A 24,717-nucleotide genomic window follows, 5' to 3' on the forward strand; every position below is an offset into this window, starting at 1 on the left:
CATCGAAATGAAACGTTTTTTATTCACGCATTAGCAAAACAAAAGAATCGTAAATTTCTCTTGAATGATAAACTGTTGCTGTAAAGAATAATACGATCAAAATATAAATGTTGTGAGTTTTTGACACACACATATATAAATTTTGATCCTGAAATACTAAATTTCTATTAAACTCGCGAATCTCTGATTACATCTGACACCTATTGAGAATGGGAGCTAGTGGGTCAAAGAATTAATTTTATCCAGAATTTATAGAGGCTTTTAATGTCATTATTCATTACTCCCACCCGTCGATAATAACTTGCCACATATAAACCAACCATTTCTTAAGTAGACTTGTCTAACTTTTCTGTAACGACTCGATTGGTCGTTTTGGTTTCTAGATTCCCATTCTCTTAATTAAAATTTTTCGTGTGTGCTTTTACTGTTTATGACCTGCGGGGATGATTGGTTTAGGTTTGGAAGGGTTCGGATTGAAATCGGAATACTTAGTTCCTTAATAGTGGCCTATAAATGTTAAATTTGACTTGAGTCAACGTTTTCAGTAAACGACATCGGAACCGGGATTTGACGGTCCCAATGGGTTCATATGATGATTTTGGACTTGGAGGTGTGTTCGGATCGGGTCTCGGATGATCCAAGAGCGTTTCGGAGCTTAATGTTGAAAGTCAGCGCATTGAAGGTTTTCAATAAGTTCATATGATGATTTTGGACTTGGGCGTGTGTTTGGATCGAGTTTCGGATGACCCGGGAGCGTTTCGGAGCTTAATATTAAAAATTAGCGCATCATTGTTGTGTGCTACTTATGTGGGGATCTACATATGCACGAGGTGACGAGCGTCCATACGTAGCTATATTTCATGAGATATCCGGGTAGAATTAGATTCACATCAAGCTTTTAATTGTATTGTTTATGCCTATCATGTATATTAATTGTCTTGATTAGAGCTGAGACTGGGGATTTAAATTGGAATTATCGACTTAGTTTCTTATTTCAGAAAACTACGGGGATATTTGAAAACTATAAAAATTCATGTCTTCGCGTCTCGCAGTAAAATTTCTCTACTCTAATGGGATCGGGCCGTTCGCCTCAGCATGATGGTAACACTACTCTTATGGGATCGGGCCATTCGCTTCGCAGTATGATGGTAATACTATTATTATGGGATCGGGTCGTTCGCCTCGGCAGTACTCAGTACCAATATTCTTATGGAATCGGGTCGTTCGCCTCGACAAGTTCGTGCTTAATAATCGAAATGGGTTCTGGTTTGGGTATAATTGTGTTAGCGCCTTCACAACCGGTTATGTTATGTTGGTAATTTGACATAGACTCCTGAGTTGATTTAGTGCAGTTGCTCTTTGCTTCGATGATACTTGTTGTACACTCACCATGTCTACTTTATGCAATTATATTATTATTATGTGACCTCTAGTAATTGTCAAATGGACCCCTCATCACTACTTCTTCGAGGTTAGACTAGATACTTACTGGGTACATATTATTTTCCGTACTCACGCTACACTTCTGAACTAATGTGCAGGTACTAAAACAGGTACTATTAGTGGTCACGGGGGCACGTAGACGATCGTACCGGAGACTTAGTGGTGAGCTGCCTGCTTTGCTATGATTTGCAGCACCAGAGTCTCCCTCTACCTTATTTACTATTCTGTCTATTACTTTCAGACACTAGTTGTAGTAGTTTTGTATATTCCCTAGATTGCTCATGCACTTGTAACGCCAGATTTTGGGGGATTTTTAGCATTTATGTACTACTGTATTTATCATTTCTTTTACCACTATGGATGTTCTTATTATGATGGTACTTTGTTTAAAAGAGATGTTATGGTGGCATGAAATTTAGTTTAAATTGTCCTTTAAAAAGGTAAATTTCTATTTTAAAAATGTTTAAAAGGGGTAAATAAATAGAAGTCTCACTTGTGAGCTTGCCTATCGTCGGCGTTAGGCGCATTCGCGACCTATTACAGAATTGAGTCGTAACAACTTGGTATCAGAGCCAGGTTAGCATACGTCTCATCAGTCATGAGCAGGCTTGGTAGAGTTTTGCGGATAGGTGTGGAGACGTCCGTACATATCTTCGAGAGGCCATAGGGCGTTAGAAAACTTCTCTTTCTTCATCTCCTATCGTGCAGTTGATATTATACTAAGTATCATTCTATTGATCTCTCACAAATGCTGAGAACGCACATGGCAGATGTACTAGGAGGTCGAGGGGTTGCTCCCCCCATTGCTAGAGACCGAGGCAGAGGTCGGGGGAGATCTCCAGCTACAGTCAGAGGACGAAGGCTCCCTAGGGTTGCTCCTATTGCACTACCAGTAGATCCAGTGGAGGATCCTATTGGTGAGGAGCAGGACGAGGTGCCTGCAGTTGTGCCAGCCTCAGTAGATTTCATGACTGCACCGGGATTCGAGGAGGTCATGGGCCATATGATGCGGTTCATGGACTCCAAGACACAGCTGGTTTATTTCTAACAGACCCTGCCACATCTTAAGCGAGAGGGGGAGCACAGACCCCTACCGCTCAGGCTCTAGGGCACGTCGCTACTGTTTATAAGACCCCAAGTGCACTATCTACGGGTGGAGCCCAGCATGTTGCAGCAGTCATTTGAGGCTTTATATGGTTGGCGATGTCTTTTGCCTATCAGATGGTGTGAGCCTGTAATGACCCGACTGGTCATTTTGAGCAATTTCGCTCGGTTCGGCAGTTTGAGATTACGAGCAGCTTCATATTATGTGTATTGACTTGCATGCATGGTTGGATTTTGTTTCCGAATGAATCAGAGTCGAATGGGAAGAAGGAATATAGTTTTGGAAGCTTAAGCGGTGAGAATTTGACCGGAATTTGACTTTTGGAGTAAACGGCTTTGGAATAAGTTTTAGGTGATGTTAGTAGATTCGTATGGTGATTTTGGACTTAGGCGTGCCTTCGGATTTGGATTTGGAGACCCGTAGGGTAATTTGAGGCATTTCGGCTAAAGTTGGAAAAGTTGAAGTTTAGAAAATGGAGAAGTTTGACCCATAGTTGATTTTTGTGATATCGGGATCAGAATGCGATTCTGAGAGTTGGAATAGCTCCTCTATGTCATTTTGGACTTGTCTACAAAATTTGGCGTCATTTCGGGTTGGTTTGATAGGTTTCGGCACGAGTTTTGGAAGTTGGAAGGTTTGAAAGTTCCTAAGTTCGATTCATGGTGTGATCCGTTGTTTCGGTGTTGTTTAATATGATTTGAGACCTCGAGCGAGTCCGTATTAGGTTATATGACTTGTTTGTGTGTTTGGACGGGGTCCCGGGGGCCTTGGGTATGTTCCGGGTGGGCTACGGGTCATTTTTCCTTGTTTTTGAAATGTTGTTTCTGGTATCTGATATCCTCCTTCGTGTTCGCGAAGCCCCTTCTGCGTTCGCGAAGTTTCTCTGCTGGTCCCCTCAATTTTCTTTCTTCGCGTTCGCGTAACACGCCTTACATTCGCGAAGCTCTGTCTCTTCCTTCATCACGTTCGCATCTGTCCATTGAGTTTGCATAGTTATGTCGTCCCACCCTTCGCATTCGCGTACTAGTTCATGCTTTTGCGAAGAGCAGTCTTTGGGCCATCAGACTTCCCTTTTTCACATTCGCAGACGCACTGTCGCATTCGTGATGAGCAACCTGGGCACCTTCATTTTTCTTCTCGCAAATGAGATACTTCCTCCGCATTCGCGATGCCTTAAGACCTGGGCAGAATAAATAGTACTCTATTCCGAGGGTTTGCCATTTTCACCATTTTTGGAGTTCTAGAGCTCAGTTTTGGGCGATTCTTTGTGGGGTTTTCAAGCAAAATAATTGGGTAAGTGTTCTTCACCTAGAATTGATTATATTCTATAATTTTGTCTTCATTTTTATCATTTAATTTGTGATTTGGGTTGAGGAAAATGTTGGTTTTTGAAGGAAAAAAATTCTAAAATGAAAAATCATGATTTGACGGACCAAATGGTATCGAAATTTGATAAATTTTGTATGATTGAACTCGTATTGGAATGGCTATTCGGTTTTTGTAAAATTTGTCGGGTTCCGAGGTGCGGTCCCGGAGGTTGACTTTTGGACCGATTTTTGAATTTGTTAAAGACTGAGACTTTATGATCCGGAATAGTTTCTTATGTGTTTTATTTGTGCTTTGATGTTAATTTGGTTAGATTTGAGCCATTCGGAGGTCTCTTCACTCAAACAGTGTATTTCAGAGTATCGATTTGTCGTCTTTGAGGTAAGTATTTTGCCTAACCTTGTGTGGGAGACTTCCCTTTAGGATTTGAGTCTTCTATGCTAATTGTAGTCCGTGCACGCGAGGTGACGAGTGTGTGCTCGGACTTATTTGTGGGAAATTTTCCTCTAGGGTTCTTAGGTCCTTATGTTCATTATGTGGAAAGTATTCCGTTATGATTGAGCTTCCTAATTGCTTAAATTACCACTACATGCTCCTATGATGTTGTTAGTTTTCCTCTAATTCTTACCTGTTACTTGACCCTTAATTGCCTTAATTGAAGTGATTGTCTTCCTTATTGTTTTGATACTTCTTGATTGTGAGTTCCTCTATGACTTCGTGCAAATATGTTATATGTCCAATTGTTGTGGTTACCGGTGTAGTTATCACGTGATTATTATGTCCTGTTATTTTGTTAAGGTTATAGTGCTTCTTGGTTTTTTTCGTGATCCTTATTATATACTATTCATGCTTAAATTGACGATTATTCATGTTGAACAAGACTTATGATATTCTCTTGGTAATTGACCATTGTTGAGTATTGACTCAAGTTGAGATTTATATTGCGAAGCTAACTGTTGAAACAAGATTGGTTATTGTTAATTCCCTTGCCGGGAGGTTATTGTTTCTATTGTTGATTCCCTTGCCGAGAGGTTATTGTTTCTATTGTTGATTCCCTTGTCAGGATGTTATTGTTTTTATTGTTGATTTTCTTGCCGGGATGTTATTGTTTCCATTGTTGATTCCCTTGGCGGATGTTATTGTTTCTATTGTTTGGGTGAGGAAGAGTGTAAAGCACGAAGGGTGATGCCGTGCATGATATTGTGAGTGAGTGTTAATGCACGAAGGGTGATGCCATGCTAATATTGTGAGTGTAAAAGCACGAAGGGTGATGCCGTGCCACATTATTAAGAGTAAAAGCACGAAGGGTGATGCCGATGCCGTGCCACATTATTGAGAGTAAAAGCATGAAGGGTGATGTCGTGCCATGATTATGAGAGAGTTAAAGCACGAAGGGTGATGCCGAGCACATTTCTATTTATGCATATGGTGAGGAAGAGCGATAAAGCACGAAGAGTGATGCCGTGCACTTTCTGTTTGTTGTGGTTATCAATTCAAGTGTTTTAACTGTTCAGATTCCTTTACTGTTGTGATCCTTTGTGATGGAACCCCATAGTGTTATTTATATATATATATATATATTTCAATACTTCAAATTTTAATAATTGTTTCATTTTTAATTCAATTAGTTACTCAATTAAATTTTCTTAAACCGTCTGAGGTTGTATTTTACTTAAAAAGGAATTTCTACTAAGTTAAATTATTAAATCCTATGTTAGAGGTACTAATTCATTCGATGTTGTATTTTAATTGAAAATGGTACTTTCTTTATTCAAATGATTTCTAAAAAATAACTTCATCTTTTCTTGCTGAGTTCCTAATTGGCTTAGAAGTTGTACTCTACTTTATGTTATGTAAATGAGACCCTTGAACATCTTAATTGCATTGGTTATGGACCCTATGTACTGAGTAACATGAGAACGTTGTTGTGCAAATAGAGATAGAAATATGTGGGCACAAAGTGCCGTGTGTGCTAAAGGTTTGGTAATTCAGGTTATAATATGAGACATCGATATGGCTGGAATTGTGCATAAAAAATGATATGATTTATTGAGCTGACATCGCCTTCCTTGTTTGAGTACATTTTTACTTGTCTGTGTTCCAGCTATGTTGGTGTTAGTTTATTTGGTTATCTTTCGTTTCCATCCGTGTTTCCCTTTATTGTTTCTACTGATTGTAGTTTGTTCTTTCCCTGTTGTTGATATTAGTTTGTCATCTTTAGGTTGATAGTTTATTATCATATCCTGTTCAATTTATTTGACCAGTAGGTATTTGGACTGTTCCTCGTCACTACCCCACCGAGGTTAGTATTGATACTTACTGGGCACTTGTTGTGTGCTCATACTACATTTTTGTACATTTTTATGTACAGATCGAGGTATTCGATCGGTAGTAACTGTGCGGGTCGTTACGGTGGAGACTCAAGGTAAACCTGCTGCAGCATTCACATGCCTCAGAGTCACTTTCATTTGTACTTATTTTCATTTGTTCCTTTTGTTTCGGAACAGTAATGTATTTATTTTGTATAACTACTCTTAGAAAGGCTTATGACTTGTACCACCGGTTTTGGGAGCTGTAATTTGTTAAGAGTTATTTAAATTAAAGTTAGCAAAAATAAATATTATATTAGTTAATGTTAGACTTACCTAGTTTAGAGACTAGGTGCCATCACGACTCATTCGGAGGGATTTTAGGTCGTGACAGAGCCCGGTGAGGCCAAGTTATATGGCACTGATTTAGTGAAGGATGCTTTGTAGAAGGTAAAGTTGATTCAGGAGTGACTTCGCACGACACAGTCCAGGTAGAAGAGTTACGCAGATTAGAAGGCGCGTGATTTATCATTCATGGTAGGCGAGAAGGATCTCTTGGAAGTCTCGCTGATAAAGAGAATCATGAGGTCCGGGAAGAAGGGCAAGTTGAGCCCAAGGTTTATTGGCCCATTTGAGGTATTGCGACGAGTTGAGGAGGTTGCTTATGAGCTTGCTTTACCTCCCAGTCTATCAGGAGTTCATACGGTCTTCCATGTGTGTATGCTCCGGAGGTATCATGCTGACAGATCGCACGTGCTAGATTATAACACGGTTCAACTAGATGAGAGTTTGGGCTATAAAGAGGAGCCAGTTGCAATTGCTTGCAGGTAGGTTCGCCAGTTGAGGTCCAAGAAGATTGATGCGATAAAGGTTTAGTGGAGGGGTCAACCAGTCGAGGAAGCGACTTGGGAGCCGGGGAGAACGTGAAGAGCAGATATCCACACCTTTTTCAGCCCTCCAGGTATGACTCTAGACTCGTTCGAGGACGAACATTTATTTAAGAGGTGGAGAGTGTAACGACTCGACTAGTCATTTTGATTTCTAGATCCTCGTTCCCCTAATTAAGACTCTTGGTATGTGTTTTTACTATTTTATAACCTGCGGATATGGTTGGTTTAGGTTTGGAAGGGTTCGGGTTGAAATCACAACACTTAGTTCCTTAATAACGGCGTATAATGGTAAAGTTTGACTTGAGTCAACGTTTTGAGTAAACGACCTCGAAATTGGGTTTGACGGTCCCAATAGGTTCGTATGATGATTTGGACTTGGACGTGTGTTCGGATCGGGTTTCGGATGACCTAGGAGCATTTTCTTAATGTTGAAAGTTGGCGCATTGAAGGTTTTTCAAGTTCTTTAAGTTTGGTTTGGAGTAGGCTTTGGTGTTATCGAGGCCCGTTTGGGATTTTGAGTCTAAGAATAGTTCCGTATGATAATTTATTACTTGCACGCAAAATTTGGCATCATTTCGAGTTGATTTGATAGGGATCGAACACATGGAAGTATTTTTAAAAGTTTTTGAGTTTCATGTCGAATTCATGCGTTTTGGCGTCCAATTCGTAATTTTAGATGATATTTTGGTATTTCAATCACGCGAGCGAGTTCGTATTATGTATTTGGATGTGTTAATGTAATTGGATAGGGTCCTGGGGTCCACAGATGCAAAACGGATTGGAATCGAACTCAGTTTTGGATCTGGGGGATTGTTGGTGGCTTCAGGTCTGGTGCATTCACACTGCATGGAATTGGCTATAGGTGCGAGATCGCAGAAGTAACCTAATGATCGCAGAAGCAGCCTGAAGTAGGCTGGGCAATGGTTGTAGAAGCGGAGGGTTTTCCGCACTTGCGAGCTAGCAGGTGCAAGGAAAGTGATTCACAGATGCGAGCGAGGCCAAGAAGGCCTGGGGTCGCAGGTGCAGGGGTTTCTCCGCAGGCGCAAGTGTGCTGGTGCGGACAATTTCCGCAGAAGCAGATTTGCAGGTGCACATGCTTCTTTGCAGAAGCGGACTTGGCCAAACTTGGTGAGAACCGCACCTGCGATGGATTTTCCGTAGGTGCAGCGTCGCAGGTGCGACCCAAGGTCTGCAGAAGCGGAAACCGCTGGGTAGTGAGGCCTTTTAATCCGAGAGTTAGGCCATTTTTCCTCACATTTCAATTTGGTCTTGGGTGATTTTGAGAGCACATTTGAGGAGGATTCTCATCAATATCCTAAGGTAAGTAACTCCCACCCGTTTTCAAGGTAATTATGCGGATTTTAGTAAGATTAAACATGAAAAAATTATGAAAACTTGTGGGATTTGTGAAGAACCTAGGGTTTTGGTAAATTTGGGATTTGGTCACGAATTTGGTGATAGAAATGGGAGCAAATTATATATTTGAGTTCGGGAGTTCATGTGTAACATTTATCTTCAAAAATTTTCGGAATCTGGGTGCGTGGGCCTGGGGGTAAATTTTAGGAATCTTCCAATTTGGGTTGGGTAATTACTCTAATAGCTAAATTATAAACATTGAGCATATATTTACTAGTTTATACGATTTTTGATTAGTTTCGGAGTCATCGGCGTCGTTTGGAGAGTTCTAATGAGGTTGGAGAGCTGGATTGAGGACTTAGAACCGAGGTAAGTCTCTTGAGAGGATCTACGTACGTACTAGGTGACGAGCGTCCGTACGTAGATATATTGTTGTGTGCTACTTGTGTGGGGAGCTACGTACGCACTAGGTGACGAGCGTCTGTACTTAGCAATATTTCATGAGATGTCCGGGTAGAATTAGATTCACATCATGCTTTTATTGTACTATATTTATGCCTATTATGTGTATTAATTGTCTTGATTAGAGCTGAGACTGTGTATTTAAATTGGAATTATCGACTTAGTTTCTTATTTCAGAAAACTGGGAGAATATTTGATAAACTATAAAAATCCATACCTTCACGTCTCGCAAGTACTTCCGCGAGCGAGGTAAATTTCTCTACTCTAATGGGATTGGGTCGTTCGTCTCGGCATGATGGTAACACTACTCTTATGGGATCGAGCCGTTCGCCTCGGCAACTTCGTGCTTAATAATCGAAATGGGTTCTGGTGTGGGTATAATTGTATTAGTGCCTTTTCGGTCGATTATGTTATGTTGGTAATTCGATATAGACTCCTGAGTTAATTTAGTACAGTTTTTCTTATTTGCTTCATTGATACTTATTGTACACTCACCATATCTACTTAATGCTACTATATTACTCCATCCGTTCCAGTTTATGTGAACCTGTTTTCTTTTCGATCCGTTCCAAAAAGAATGACCCCTTTCTAAATTTGGAAATAATTTAGCTTAAACTTCCAATTCTACCCTTAATGAGAAGCTTTTATAACCACACAAATACTCTGAACTCCTTTTTGACTTGTTTAGGACCACAAATTCCAGAAATCTTTATTTTTCCTTAAACTCCGTGCCAAGTCAAGCATGTTCACATAAATTGGAACGAAGGGAGTATTATTATTTGACCTCTAGTAAGTGTCAAGTCGGCCCCTCATCACTACTTCTTCGAGGTTAGACTAGATACTTATTGGGTACGTGTTGTTTTCAGTACTCACGCTACACTTCTGCACTAATGTGCAGGTACTGAGACATGTACTACCAGTGGTCACACGAGCACGTAAACGATCGTACCGGAGACTTAGTGGTGAACTGCTTGCCTTGCTATGATTTGCAGCACTAGTGTCTCCCTCTACCTTAGTTACTATTCTGTCTATTACTTTCAGACAATAGTTGCAGTGGTTTAGTATATTTCATAGATTGCTCATGCACTTGTGATGCCGGATTTTGAGGGATATTTAACATTTATGTACTGCTGTATTTATTATTTCTTTCACCACTATGAATGTTCTTATTATGATGGTACTTTGTTTAAAAGAGATGTTACTGTGACATGAAATCTAGTTTAAATTGTTCTTTATAAAAGAAAATTTCCATTTTAAAAATGTTAAAAAGGGTAAATAAATAGTAGTCTCACTTGTGAGCTTGCCTATCGACGGCGTTAGGCGCAGTCGCGACCTATTACGAAATTAGGTCGTGACATTTTGGAAGTTTGATTCTAAGATATTAATGGGTTATTTGGCAGAGAAATAAGTTATCTCGAGATTATAGTAATAGGGCTATAAAATACGAGGATTAAATAATAACAAGGTCTTTTAGTGAATATATTTTTATTGGAAAATATTTGTTTTATTGGACTAAAAATGGGATATAAAGAGTATAATATAAACATGTGCTTGGTATATACGAGATAAGCCGGGATAAATTTTTATTTTCAATTTTGACCTTGAATTGTTTAAGAAACTTAGAAAGAAGAGCCTTGGAGAAGGGCATCTTTGTTATTTTAGTTTTTATTCTGAAATTATTATCCCACTATCAATTTGGTATAGAATTATCCAATTGTAGGATTAATTAATCCCGAGATTGTTAATTCATACTCCCTCCGGTCCAAAATAAGTAATGTTTTTGGATGTTTTCACACAGATTAAGAAATCCATCTTTTAGCATTAATTAACAATCGAATTGACCATATTAACCTTTACTATCTCACATAAACACTCCTAACATATATTCCAACACTAGTTACTCCAAGGACAATGTATGAAAAAAATAATTAATTCATTCTTGAAATCTGAAAAAATCACTTATTTTGAACCACAAGAAAAAAGCCAAAAAATCGCTTATTTTGGACCGGAGGGGGTAATTTAAAAATCCAACTAAATACGGAATAAAATAATTCACATCTAATTCGTATGTTATTATCTCTTGTATCAAACCAGAGTGCGGAACCAAAATGTGGTTTACTTTTACTCAAAATACTCAAATAAGTGTAAAAAAAAAGTTACCAAACTATATATAACGCCACAAATAGTGGCGCTATACAGTAATGTTAACTGCACCGTTACTGTATAGCGCCACTATTTGTGGCGTTATACTGACACATCTTACATAGCGCCATTAATAGTGGCGCTATACGCCTTATTACCTGACCCCACCAATAATTTCTGGGTTCAATAATTTAAATGCGTATAAAGCCACTTTTTGTGGCGCTATATACAAAAAAAAAAAAAAAAAACCCGGCTAGCCATTTTCTATATAAACATCGTAGAATCGCCACAACTTCATTCAAATTTTTTTTTAACTCTTGTTGGTTTCTATTGTTGTTAAATTCTCCAGCATTTTTTCATTATGTCTGAAGAACGTAGAATAAGAGTATCATTATATTGGGGGGGGGGGGGGTGAGGTTGTGATGGAGAATAACTCTGTGGGCTACAGTTTACCTGCTAAGTGTAATGTTAAATTGCCACTTTCAATGGAGTACAAATCATTTATATCGTTGTTATGCAAAAAAATGAGTGTGAGAAAACGTTCAGTGATACTCAAAGTAACCGGAAGATATCCGTATTCCGTTACGCCGCAAGGGGTTACTTTTTACTCAGAGTTTAACATCGACGATGATGACACTTTGAGTGATTTCTTGAGGACTCCGGACGAATGCCGGGAATTTCTTGTAATCACAATGTTGGAGATGTACGTGAAGGTCGAAGACATTCCAAAAAATGAGGTTGTGCGTAGTAGAGATAACCCCCAGTCATCGGGTCGTTATTCTGGATCACTTTTTGCCGGACATGTTCCAGATGAAAGATTTTTTCTTGATTTAAATTTATCACCGTCGGCGAATGAGCAGCGAGAAAATAATTTATACCCTGCTTTCCATAATTCACAAGAAGAGTGGTAAACTTCAATTTTCATTTGTGTTAATTATGTATATTTTTGCGTATTGAATTAATTTTAACGCTCATTTATTTAATAGGGGGTACCGGCCGGATATGAATTTTACAAGTGGCCCATCCGGTAGTCATCACCTAACTGAAAACGTCCATCATGGAATGTCATCACATTACAACTTGTAAGTGAAAAGCTACAGCCATATATAAAGCATTTATTAATTTAGTAGCTTATATTTTTGTTGAAATGTGCAGTGAAAACGAGCAAGTTGAACTACCGTACTCACTCAATTGCCCGAAAATGATGTATTACATCAGGATCTGGCAGATGAACAGAGTGAGGAAGAGAACAGCGATTACGATAACAATGCCGATGAATCGGGAGAGGAGACACCATTTGCTCGTGAGGATGGTGATGAAGAGGACGAGGAGGAAGGACCCGATTTGAAGAGAGCCCCCATAGACGAAAAGTGAATGAGTATGAAGTGTCGTTTCATTCAAGGGAGATTCCTTATATTGATAACTTGCCAGCCGTGCCAGATGTGGAAGCTCTCACAAGGGATATTGATGAAATCCGGACAGCAATGTGGGATGAGTCTAGACCAACGGTGCTTGCAAAGGGGATGCTTTTTCCTGATAAAGCACGCGTAAGCAGGGCTTGTAAAATGCACAATGTTAAAGAGTGTCGTGAGATGCAGGTATCAGAGTCAAGTCCGACGGTATACAAGGCTATTTGCCGCAGGTGGTTTTGGCCATGTAATTGGATGTTGCGTGCGTCGAAGAAGAAAACAGGTATGTGGAAAGTGGGTAAATACATTCCCACCCACACATGCGAAATGGACACTTTCAACGGGAATCACTTCAACTTGGATATTGACTTGATATTTCTTGTACTTATTCCGCACATCGAAGCATCCATAAGGTATAAAATCAAAGAGTGCATTACAGCAGTCTACCAGGAATATGGCCACACAATTACTAAAAGAAAGGCATATCTTGGGCGCAAAAGAGCGTTTGAAATAGTCTATGGTAACTGGGATGAGTCATTTGCAGATCTGCCTAGCTACATGGCTGCACTGCAGCACTTTAACCCCGGAACAGTTATTGAATGGAAGCTTGAGCAGAGTCCGGGTAAACCAGAATATATATTCAATTACGTGTTCTGGGCGTTTAAGCCAGCAATTGATGGTTTTCCGTATTGTCGGCCCGTAATATCCATAGACGGAACTCATGTCTATGGAAAGTACGATATCAAGCTATTGATAGCCGTGGCAGTGGATGCTAATGGACAGATATTTCCTCTAGCCTTTGCTATTTGTGCAAATGAAAGCACAGAGACGTGGACAATGTTTTTGAACCACTTGAAAGAGCACGTTGTCAAACATCGTTCAGGTATTTGTCTAATATCTGATCGGCACGGGGGTATATTAAGTTCTGTGGAGAACCTTCCTGCCTGGCAAGAACCTTATGCATACCGCCGTTACTGTGTGAGGCACTTTAAGGCCAATTTCAAGAAGGCACATACCAAAAAAGATCTACATGATTTGATGTGGATGGCAGCAACAGACCACCAACAACATAAATTCCGGAGGCATATGGATTCTATCAGGCAAGAAGACGATGCAGCATATCGTTGGTTAATGCGACATGATCCTGAAAAGTGGACGTTGCATGCAGATGGTGGCAGACGCTGGGGAATTCTTACTACAAACGTGTCAGAATCCTTCAACGGGTTATTAAAGCCGGCAAGAGGATTGCCCGTCACAGCCATGGTGCGTATGTCGTTCAAGCAGATGGCGGAGAGGTTTGTACAACGGTCTGCAGCTGCAACGGAATTGATGGAAAGGGGTGTTGAATTTATGCCAGTGCCTATGAAAAGATTAGAGAAATACAGACGGCGAGCACATTGGTATTCCTTTTTGCATTCGCACCGCTATCCATAATAATCGGGGTAATAATGTACATACTGTAAATGAATCCACAAGGTTATGCTCATGTGGGAAATGGTCAATCTACCATATGCCTTGTTCATATGCCATCAAGTATTTTCAACGTGTTGGTTATGCGGAGACCAACTATATTGATCAACAATATAGTGTTTCCAAATACCTAAACACATATAGTGGTCAGTTGCAACCAGTGGGTTCTGAGCATTACTGGCCCCCAGAACCATTTAAAATGGTGTGTAACAAGTCCTATTTGCGTAAAAGACAGGTGCAGAAGAGAACGCGTATACGGAACCAAATGGATGTTAGTGATATCGTATATGCACGCAAATGTGGTATATGCTCGCAAACAGGCCACGACCGTAGAAAATGTCCTTTGGGTGGCAACAATAATCAAGCTCAGGGCGGGTGTTCTTCTGTTGTACCTAACTACCCATGAGTTCATGTTGTAATAATTAGTTGTTATGTATACGATTTAAGTATTTATGAAATAATATTTTCTTGTTTGTTAATTATGATTTGTACTTTCCCTTTTTACCTATTTAAATAATAATTTAATATAATTATCGGTATATTTATTATGTGTGTTGTCTTGTCGCTATCACGATATTTAATACACAAAATATACATATGACGCTATGTGTGTCTTATCTTGTCGAACTGAAAAAGCTGAAAACATCATGATATGGCGCCATTAGATATGTGTGACCGGCTGACATAAAGTCGTCTCGTCAACATCATGATATGGCGCCATTAGATATGGCGCTATATGTGTCTTGTTTAGCCTATAAATAATGGGGTCATTGTAGTTATTTTGTGTGCTAAAAATTTCCCCCAAGAAATATTTCATTAAAAGTAAGTAAGGTTTTTATTATAAGCAAATAGTTCACAAATGGCTCAACCTGGTCGTCCACCAATTTGCTTATGTGGAAAACCATGCATGATGGATTGTGGGTGGGAAGGTGCTAATATTGGACGCCGCTATTGGTGTTGTATGAACAAGTTGTACAAGCAACCCGACGAACCTACTTGTGAATTTGATGAATGGGTTGAGGAACCATGTTATCAGGAAAACTACAAGGATAGATTACAGGAATTTCATAATATGTTGTTATACCAGCATAGAATACAAAAGGAGGGAGATAGAATTATTACAGAAATGAGGGAGAAACTGAAGGAGGTGGAAGATAAAAAATGGAGAGCAGAATAAAATTGTGAAGCACACAAGGAACGCAACGAAAAATATAAACGGGAACTTGCGGAGGTGAAGGCGAGAGTGAAAGAGTTAGAAGAAGAAAAAGAACAAATGGAAGAACGATTTAAGTGGTTGGAGCGAAGAATAAATGACAACTGAGGATGGAGCATTGGCGTGTATGTGTTTAGTGTCATTTTCATATGTCATGTATTTTTATTATGTTGGCCTGTTATGTTTGTGTTTGTGTTGTAGTAATATTTTCCTTGTTTGTTGTACTAAATTTTATTTTAATTTAAGTGAAAGTTAAGTTTAAGTTGTTGTGTTACTATACCAAATACTATAAAATGAAATGAGAACTAAAAAAAAGTAACTGTCATATTCGACCAAATATTATTTACACCAAAAAACAAAAAAAATGGAAGACCGAATCAATGTGTCCCGCATCCGGTGTGTCTCAAAGTAGTTGTTGGCCTGAGGCGCATCCCCTGTCGCCCGGGTACGCTATCAGGATCATCATCATCAAGTCGTCTCCTTATGGCCGGATGCGGCACAGGATGACATGTATCGGTGGTGCTGTCAGGTCCAGTAGAAGGCTACATAATAATATCAAACTTAGTATAGAAAACTACATAACAATTCACAAAAATTTATATTGGCTTACCATAATCGTGTCTGGATCCTGAATGTAGTCATCTGTCGCAGCATCGCATGAAGCCTAAAAAAGTAAATTGATAAAGTTAAAACAAAATAAATAAGTTATAGTAAAAACAGTAATAAAATTAATACTAATAAACTCATACCTGCGCATGTGATGAGCTGCCATAACTCAGTCGGTGCCCACTATCAAAATCTCAGATCGGTCGAGACTCATCAGTGGTAGACGGGCCAGGAAAATATCTACCCAACTCCACTCCTTGAAAATCCGAGCCCATGATCAAGAATTGACTCGATGGGGTCACCTGCGACATCCCTGGAGTGTCATAAATGCCAAGGCTGTAAGACGGCATGTCGGTCTCATGCATGCCACCTCCCATATCAGCAGCAACATCATCAGCAGGAGCCTCAAAGCCCCCTTGTTGGGGACCTCCTCTCCGCCCACGACCACGTCGTCCAACACCAGCAGGTCGTCTTGGAGCAGCAGCAGCTCGTCGTGGAGCAGCAGCAGCTCGTCGTGGAGCAGCAGCAACTCGTCGCCCACCACCCCGTGGCATACCACGACCTCGCTGGTACGTGGCTGGGTCAACATAATCTGGCTGGTGTGCCAAATGCTGATCCGATCGGCCTCGCTGCAGTCTGGGCAGCCACATCCATTAAGCGACGACTATAGTCCTGCATGATCACAGGGTCGTGGACATAACTCTGCATCTGCTGCCCCATACGATATACAGTATGCAATCCAATCGCCTGCACAAAAGTTTTTAATATAAACTACGTATTTGACTAGAAATTACTATTAATGTAATTGATAATAACAGAAAACATATCAGAGCCTCATGTCTCCCGGCGTATGAGACGTACCGACCATCTACCTGATGAACTGGGTTCCCGATAAAAAGTCGGGAAACAGTACGGTACCATGCCATATAAACTTCGATAGGAAAGTGTTGTGGAGCTGGGGTCAAGTCCCCCCGGCTGTCCCAAATACCCAACTGCGCTGTCAGCCACTCAATAAATGTGTCGTCCACTCTCATCCTATCATCCCTCTCATAATGTAAAGGATCCCATGCAGGCTGAGTTGGTATAGACTACGGAAATCCAAACTGACGAAATACTCGCTCTGAGGCATGATGCTCAACAATATCTAGGCACGTGAGAGGGACGGAAGCCCTCCAAATATGGCGACCGTGCGTGCAATACGCTGGCAGGGTACCTATCAACTCTTCGTTGTACGGCGTCCAGATGAACTATCAAATAATAACACAACCCGTTAGTATGCGCAACACCTAGTTAAACAATAATTGGTAAGTTTAGTTAGATATTCACCTGTGCATCCTCCAGAAAATCCAACACATCCCTACAGAAGGGGAGATTATGATGGCCATGATACTCTCGTGCAAGTCTACGATGCAATACCCACCTACAAGCTAGAGGGAGATCAGGAATATGTACATTAGCCGGTAGTTGTGGTAGAGGTGGCCGAAGTTGCAGAAATCGCTCCCACACCCAAACCTAAACAGAAAGTTGACGTAAAGATTAACTATAACTAGGTAGAATTGTAACTAAACGACAAATTATTTGAATAAGTGGTCACCTGTAGAAGTGGCAGAAAGCCAGAAACGTCTCTCTGTGTGCCCATGGATGCCCGACACATCTGCCTGTACAATAAAGATAGGACAGCACCACCCCAGCTGTAGTTGACTGTATCATCGAAGTCCGCAATATGATGCAGAAAACGAAGGCTCACTAGGTTCCCCAAAGTGTTCGGGAACAAGACCCCCCCAAATAGAAGGAGCAACAACAACCTCGTATATTGCTCCACATCCACCTCCGCTGAGTCGTCGGTGATAGTATCGTGGATCTGCACCAAGTGGTCTCTAATGGGGACCAACTGCATACGACTGCTCCCAATTGCTACATCTGGGTCCTCGGACCTGAAGCCCGTGAGACTGTGCAGCATATCCATATATGAAGCCCGGTTAAAATATCTCATGTTCCCAGGCAGTAAAACTGGCAAGCCATCGGTGGACAAGCCATATAAAATCTCGACGTCCTGGAGTGTGATGGTGGCTACGCCGATGGGCAGATGGAAAGTGTGCATCTCCGGTCGCCACCGCTCAATCAACGCCGTGATCCATAGTCGAGCTGTATCCGGCCAATGCTAATGATCCTATATAATCCCATCTCCTCCAGGTGATGGACCACACGGGGATGTAGAACGCGGGGAAGAGTCAAAAACTCCCACAATAAATCCACTCTCCTGCCCCGAAAAGTCTGCGTAAGCAACTCCCCCCCCCCCATATATGCTCGGATCTATGCTGGGGATGTAGGGGTAGTAGCTCCGACGTCCGAGGGCTGGGATGTATAGGTGCATCCATGTCGTCAACTGCAAATTCATAATTTTTAATAACTATCATTAAAATTTATGTGTGTTTTTTATAATTTAAATTCATATTTTTAACAACTTAATTGTAAAAATTATATATATACTTATGGGTTTCGTGCTAGATTTTCTGAGGCCCAGTGGTACCAAACTATCATTAATAATTTTATGTTTTTTTAATAATTTTTATTCATATTTTTTAATTACTTAATTGTAAAAATTATATATACCTATATATAATTTTTATAATTATGGGTTTCATGCTAGATTTTCTGAAGCTCAGTGGTACCAAACTATCATTAATAATTTTATATTTTTTTAATAATTTTTATTCATATTTATTTAATAACTAAATTGTAAAAATAATATATATATGGGTATAATTATGGGTTTCGTGCTAGATTTTCTGAGGCCCAGTAGTACCAAACTATCATTAATAATTTTATGTTTTTTTATAATTTTTATTCATATTTTTTAATAAATTAATTGTAAGAATTATATATATATATATATATATAATTATGGGTTTCGTGCTAGAATATAAGATAATTAAACAATTACTACACAATACTACGCTACAAGGCTCTACATTTTACTACGCTAAAAGGGTCTACATTTTACTACTCTAAAAAGGTCTACGCTTTACTACGCTAAAAAAGTCTACATTTTACTACGCTAAAAAATAATCTAAACTAAACGGCATAAAAACACATAAATATACATGAGGATATTAACAAACACATTTTTTAGACTAATTTACATATTTTTATACAACACTAAAATTAAATTCGGATAAAATTTAACATGCTAGTTTCGGAAAAAATAAACACAAACCGAAATAGAACACATACAAATCAAGTAATATGCATTGTTATAAAAGTTTCAACTTAAAATAAATCGAAATACCTCGATTTAGAATTTTCGGAATGTAGATAGATCGAAATTTTGACTCCGGAAGAGCGAATCCACAATAACACGAAGCTCTACTCGACAGTGGGATCACAAATATTAAACTTTTATGTGACGGGGGGACTCATTTTTTAAAAAAAAAAAAATGGGGCAGAATCGGTGGTGGTGGTGGTGGTGGTGGTGGGGACCAGAAATGAGAAATGAGGGAGATGGAACGAAGAAGAAGAAGAAGATGGAGGATTTGTATTAAGGGGTATAGCGCCATTATTAATGGCGCTACGTGTTCAGGTAATAAGGCGTATAGCGCCACTATTAATGGCACTATGTAAGATGTGTCAGTATAACGCCACAAATAGTGGCGCTATACAGTAACGGTGCAGTTAAGATTACTGTATAGCGCCACTATTTGTGGCGTTATATATAATTTGGTAACTTTTTTTTACACTTATTTGAGTATTTTGAGTAAAAATAAACCACATTTTTGTTCCGCACTCTATCAAACCACCCCTCACAATCACCAAGAAAGTGCTTGTACCTTGCTTTCATTTTCCATCTTAGGAATAGAACAAAAGTGCATTGAAATGATAAGTACTAACAAAACAGTGTATTAATCAAGTCCAAGAAAGGCCAGCTTGTAAAGTCTAAGACGCCTTTCTTGAGAAAAATGTAGGCACCTAATGTCAAATCATTTCTAAAACCATCTTATATAATCTCCAAAGACTGCAAAAAGTGACATGTCCTACAAAATCATTTTTTAAAATATTTCCTCAAATGAAAAACGTAATAAAATATTAGGAATTTTTTTTGTCTTGCAAATGGACATATTCTTGACAACAGTCCGGGGGGGGGGGGGGGGGTGTTTGCATTTACGAGATAATAAGGAATATGAACTGGTTGGTGCTAATTTTTTTTTGGCTCTTTTCATTTAAGTACAACCATAATTTCAAATCACTCCCACTTGATTGCGACTGTTGGGTATTTTTATTTTTAGCCACGTCAGAAATTATTTATACTTGGTAGTCAAAAAGTGTATAAAATTTATATAATTTTTGTATATAATATGTATATATATATATACAAAATATACAAATTTTATATATTTTCGACTATTATTTTTACAGCGGCTATACAATCTCATTTTTCCTTAATTTTTCTTTTCACAAAGTTGACTGGGAAGGAGGGAAACACAATTAAGCTAAAAAGTGATCTAATAGCAAAAGTAAAACCAAAATTTGAAGCTAATGAGTTCGAAATTTTACTCTTTTAAATTATTGAATTGTCAATTAGTGTTTGGATGTTGTAATGAATTTTTAGACAAATACAAAGTTTTGACCAAAACTATTGTGTTGAACCGCCCCGTAACCAGCATGCTAGTTCCGCCTCATTGCACTGTATTCGAACTCGTGACACGTTAATTAAAAAGTTAATAGGATCTTTTAAACTTAAGTATTCAAAAGCTTTTGCAATTGTGTTATCAATAAGTCACAATTATGAGACATCTAGCATCTTTAGCTTGCACAACAAAAATTAAATGACTATAGTGCATTAGGCAATCTAACAAAAAAATAACTTTCAATATACTCATCTTGTATTTATTCTTGTCCTTTAACTTTCTCATCTTTATCCAAACCTAGAAGATAAGAAAACTTACTTATCTTGCTCTAAGTTTTTTCTTGCACTTATTGCTAACAACAAAACAATAATGTAGCACCACATAAATCATTTGGTGCAAAAGTGACCACAAAAATCTTGGACTATAACTCTAAAGAAAATTTCTAAAAGTGTCCCACAAACAATAAATTATTTTTAAAAATATAGCCACGTGTTAAAATTCCAATGGTTACAATTGTCAGTGGACCCATTCCCCACCACAAAATTTAACCTTGTCCAGATAGTTGCTGACTCATTAATGACCAAACGCTATGATTTCTCATTACTATATTTCCTCGAATCTCCTAACTATATGTATCCACCACTTTTCCCAAAAATTTTATTTAACTATCCGATATAAGCGGATCTAGAATTTAAATTATATGAGTTTTAATTTAAAGGTTTATCACATTCTCATTCTATTTATTAGTTTCGAAGTTTATTATTTGTAATGAGTTTATTTAATATATATACATAGAGAGAGAATTTAACTAAAATTACTGAATATCGATGAAAATATACTACTTTTTCACTAGATTTGTGGCATTGATTAGTTCAAATTTACGTTGAGTAAGTCAAATAAGAATATATTTTACTCCCTATCTAGAAGTTGTTCATTTATAAGGCTAAACTTATAATTAACGATTAAGGAATCTTAATTATCCTATCGCGTAGGAGTCGTTTCATTGGAAAGATGTTATCTCAGGATTAATTATTCCGAGATTAGTTATTCTATTTTTTTATGGGGATGAAAAAATACTATAATTCCAGAATAATTAATTTCGAGATTAATTATACCGTAATTTTCTCCAAATCAAACATGAAATAAATTTTTCTTAAATTTAGTCTCTGAATTAATTATTCCTTGTACCTCGTACCAAACGAGCCCATAGAGTGTAATCCCAATTATTTTGTCTTCCTAAATTTTATGCGCTTTCTGACGTGGCACAACGTTTTTTTTCCTTTATCAAATAACCTTTCGCCACGTCATTTTCAACAACCCCAAAAATCATATTTTATTTTCCCTTAACCTCTATTCTCCACTATTATATATATACCCCTCCTCTTTCCCTTTTCTAAACCTCTTCTATTCTTGTTCTCTCCAAAAAAAAAAAAATTCCTATCAAAAACTTCATTAACATTTTTCTCCTTCTTCTTCTTCTCATTTTTTGAAGGGTCAAAAAATCCTAACATGGATTTCACAGAAATTAACATGATCAGCGATTTTGAAGCAGGTGTGAAATGTCTACAAAACCCTTCTTTAATTTCTCGATTCTTTTCACTTTCAGAAGTAACCCAAATTTACAGTTTCTGGAAATGGGGCGCTTTAATTCTTGCAGTTGTAGCCACTTTTAGCAGCCTAATAAGAAAAATCAAACTTTTGTTCATTTACGTTTTTACCCTTAAACCTTCGGCTGAACCTCTCCTTCAATACCTTGGCGAAGACTTCGATATTTCAGAGTCCGACGATGAAGACGATAAATGCTCAACACCGCCGTCTTCTGACGATGAAGACCTCATTGATCGGCAAATCGATGAAGATTTTAGAGTATCAGGTTCGAGTTTCTATTTTAAGGAGCAAGGTCAAAATTGTAATTTGAGACTTCGAAGGCAGCGGAATAGTTTTGAGCGGTTCCCGTGGACGGAATTTTCTGCCGGAAAAAATGTCGTGAAGCTGTGGGATAGTTTAGCGTTAGGTTTAGATTATGAGTATGATGATTTATCTAAAAGTGTAGTGTCGCTATGGGATTTGAATGCGGAGCAGAAAATTAGCGATATTTTTAGCGGTTCTTCTCAGGTTCCAGCGGTGGCGACGGCGTCACCATCGGTGGTTTTGTCATCGGAGGTGAAAAATGATCGTAACGCCGTTGTTTTAGCTGCGTACGATACGAGGATGAAGAGTCTTTCACCGGCGATATGTGCTGAGTGGAGGAAAGGTTCAGGGAAGGTTGTCGGAGTCAATGCCGCCGATGCCGGGAAAGTTTACCTGAGAAATGAAACTGCCGGAATTTTGACGGTTGGTGACATGAGGAACGTTAAGTCACCGTTAGAGATAACGGAGGGTGACGACACGTGGTGGGACGCGGACGCCGTTACAATCGAGGAGCAGTTTGACGGTTCAAATAAAACTAGTCAAATTGAACGAGTTTCACTGACTCGGTGAATGAATGATCTAAAAAGGGTAAAATCGTAAATGACAAAGGCGAAATGTGAAGGAACGAACACTCGTCCGTGTTTGTCTGTAAATATAATTATTTTCAATAATTATTGGAAATGATAATTTAATATTTGGTCAAGCTTACTTTTCTTCTACATTTAGTTTGTTGTCTCTATATGAATATTTTAATCTGAATTTCTTTATTATTTATTGTTATTTTAAGTGTTAAATTTGTCGCTTTTTGGCTTGCTTAGCTGGTGATTCTACCACCATTAATTAGTTAGGATGCAGGAGTTCTTTTATATCATTTTAAATATTTTCAGAAGTATTATACTCTTAAACAGCTCAGCTTGTTTAAACAATTGATTATGCTAATTGCCCTTTTATGACATGGGCGGAGTAACAAATAGTAGCAAAACAATTGCTATGATTATTGGAATTGATTGGGATTTCTTCGATCCTGAAATAAATCACCAAATTTACCCTTTTATTAAAAATCTCGGGTTAAAGTTTCGTAAAAGAAAAACTTAATAAAAGAGAATTTTATCATTTACTGAGCTTGCCCGGTAAGAATTTAGATTATTCGGATAAACAAACTTCTAATACATAGACTATTAAATAAATGGAATTGCTTGCATGAATTGGGTGAGTGGGTTCTCACATGAGAAATCGATCGATTTCTTTTACCAGCAACCTCCTCAATCAGAGCTCGTCATATCGGGTTTGTTTAGTACAATTTATATTGCATGTGTGGTTTGCATGTTATTATTGCACCAAGCAGATTACTCAATGCGCAACAGAGGATAGCGGCTGCGGATTTCCTTAGTAATTAATAAAAGAAAAAAATATAAACTTCCTAATAATTACAAAAGTCTTATTGAGTGGGTACACGATTTTCATACAAGAACCAAACACTTTTAGCTGTCATCCATAACTCAACAACATGAACCAGAAACACTTCAAATGTCTCAACTCACAATAAGGAGTACATAGGATTGACAACAAAAATATGAGAATTTAGTGGGCCTTCGACTTTTGGTTGAAAAAGGGAAAAATGCACTTTGATTAGTGTCCATGTTGGATTATTGTTGATTGTTAGTCCATTTTTCTTAATTAATTTATAAACCGACCTTCTATTTTTTATCACCGTCAATCAAATAAAAATATTCTCTCCGCTCTTTAAGTAATAACAACATTTTCATTATAATCCCGCAAGCAAAATTTTGAAAGATAGTGTGTACTCAAACCCTATTCCTACCTTGTGAAGGTAGATAGACTGTTTCCTATAGCTCTTCGGGTCAAGAAAAACATTCTTATCAGAAGTACTAATGTAAAGTTTTTGGGATAGAAAATTATCGGAAAAAAAATAGCCATATTTACGACTGTTAATTGAAAAATAGCCATAATTTCAAAAATAATCGAAATTTAGTCAATTTTTCATCTAAAAAAAACACCCTTAAAAATCTGAAAATATTCTAGCATAATATGCTAAATTTCGAATTTTTTACACATGATCTTCCGGTATAATGTGTTGGAATTTCATAATGTGCTGAAAATCCAACATATATGTGGGAAGTTTATATGCAGGAGTTCTATAATCCAACATATTTTGCTGGAAGTTTATGTGCAGAAGCTCCATAATCCCGCAATTATACCAGAACTTTAATGAGCTATGTAATCGTCATGACCCAGGTTAACTTAACCATAGTTAGGGCTTCTTGTAACTGTAGTTAGTTATTAGTAGTTAACTGTAATTAGTTGTTAATGGTTAGTTAACTGTAGTTAGCTGTAAGGTTAGGTACTACTGTAGCTTGCATGGTACTATTCATTTTTTAGAGCTATCAGAAAATGGCTTCTTTCTCTCTTCTCCATTCCTTCTCTACTGT

The 24,717-nt window shown here is 38.3% G+C and overlaps 1 protein-coding gene across 1 annotated transcript; it reads left to right on the forward strand.

Annotated features, from left to right (window-relative positions):
* The first annotated feature begins 21,865 nt into the window (after positions 1-21,865).
* Positions 21,866-22,837, forward strand: LOC107822884 (uncharacterized). The gene has a single exon (XM_016649467.1). It carries the CDS (start codon positions 21,866-21,868, stop codon positions 22,835-22,837), a length of 972 nt encoding a protein of 323 aa, XP_016504953.1.
* The last annotated feature ends 1,880 nt before the right edge of the window (positions 22,838-24,717 follow it).

This window comes from Nicotiana tabacum, chromosome 20 (assembly GCF_000715075.1).
Source record: "Nicotiana tabacum cultivar K326 chromosome 20, ASM71507v2, whole genome shotgun sequence".
In the NCBI taxonomy this organism is placed as follows: Eukaryota; Viridiplantae; Streptophyta; class Magnoliopsida; order Solanales; family Solanaceae; genus Nicotiana; species Nicotiana tabacum.

Bases quoted from the DNA above. Each gene is read 5' to 3' on its own strand.
- LOC107822884 (XM_016649467.1), top strand. From the start codon at position 21,866: ATGGATTTCACAGAAATTAACATGATCAGCGATTTTGAAGCAGGTGTG.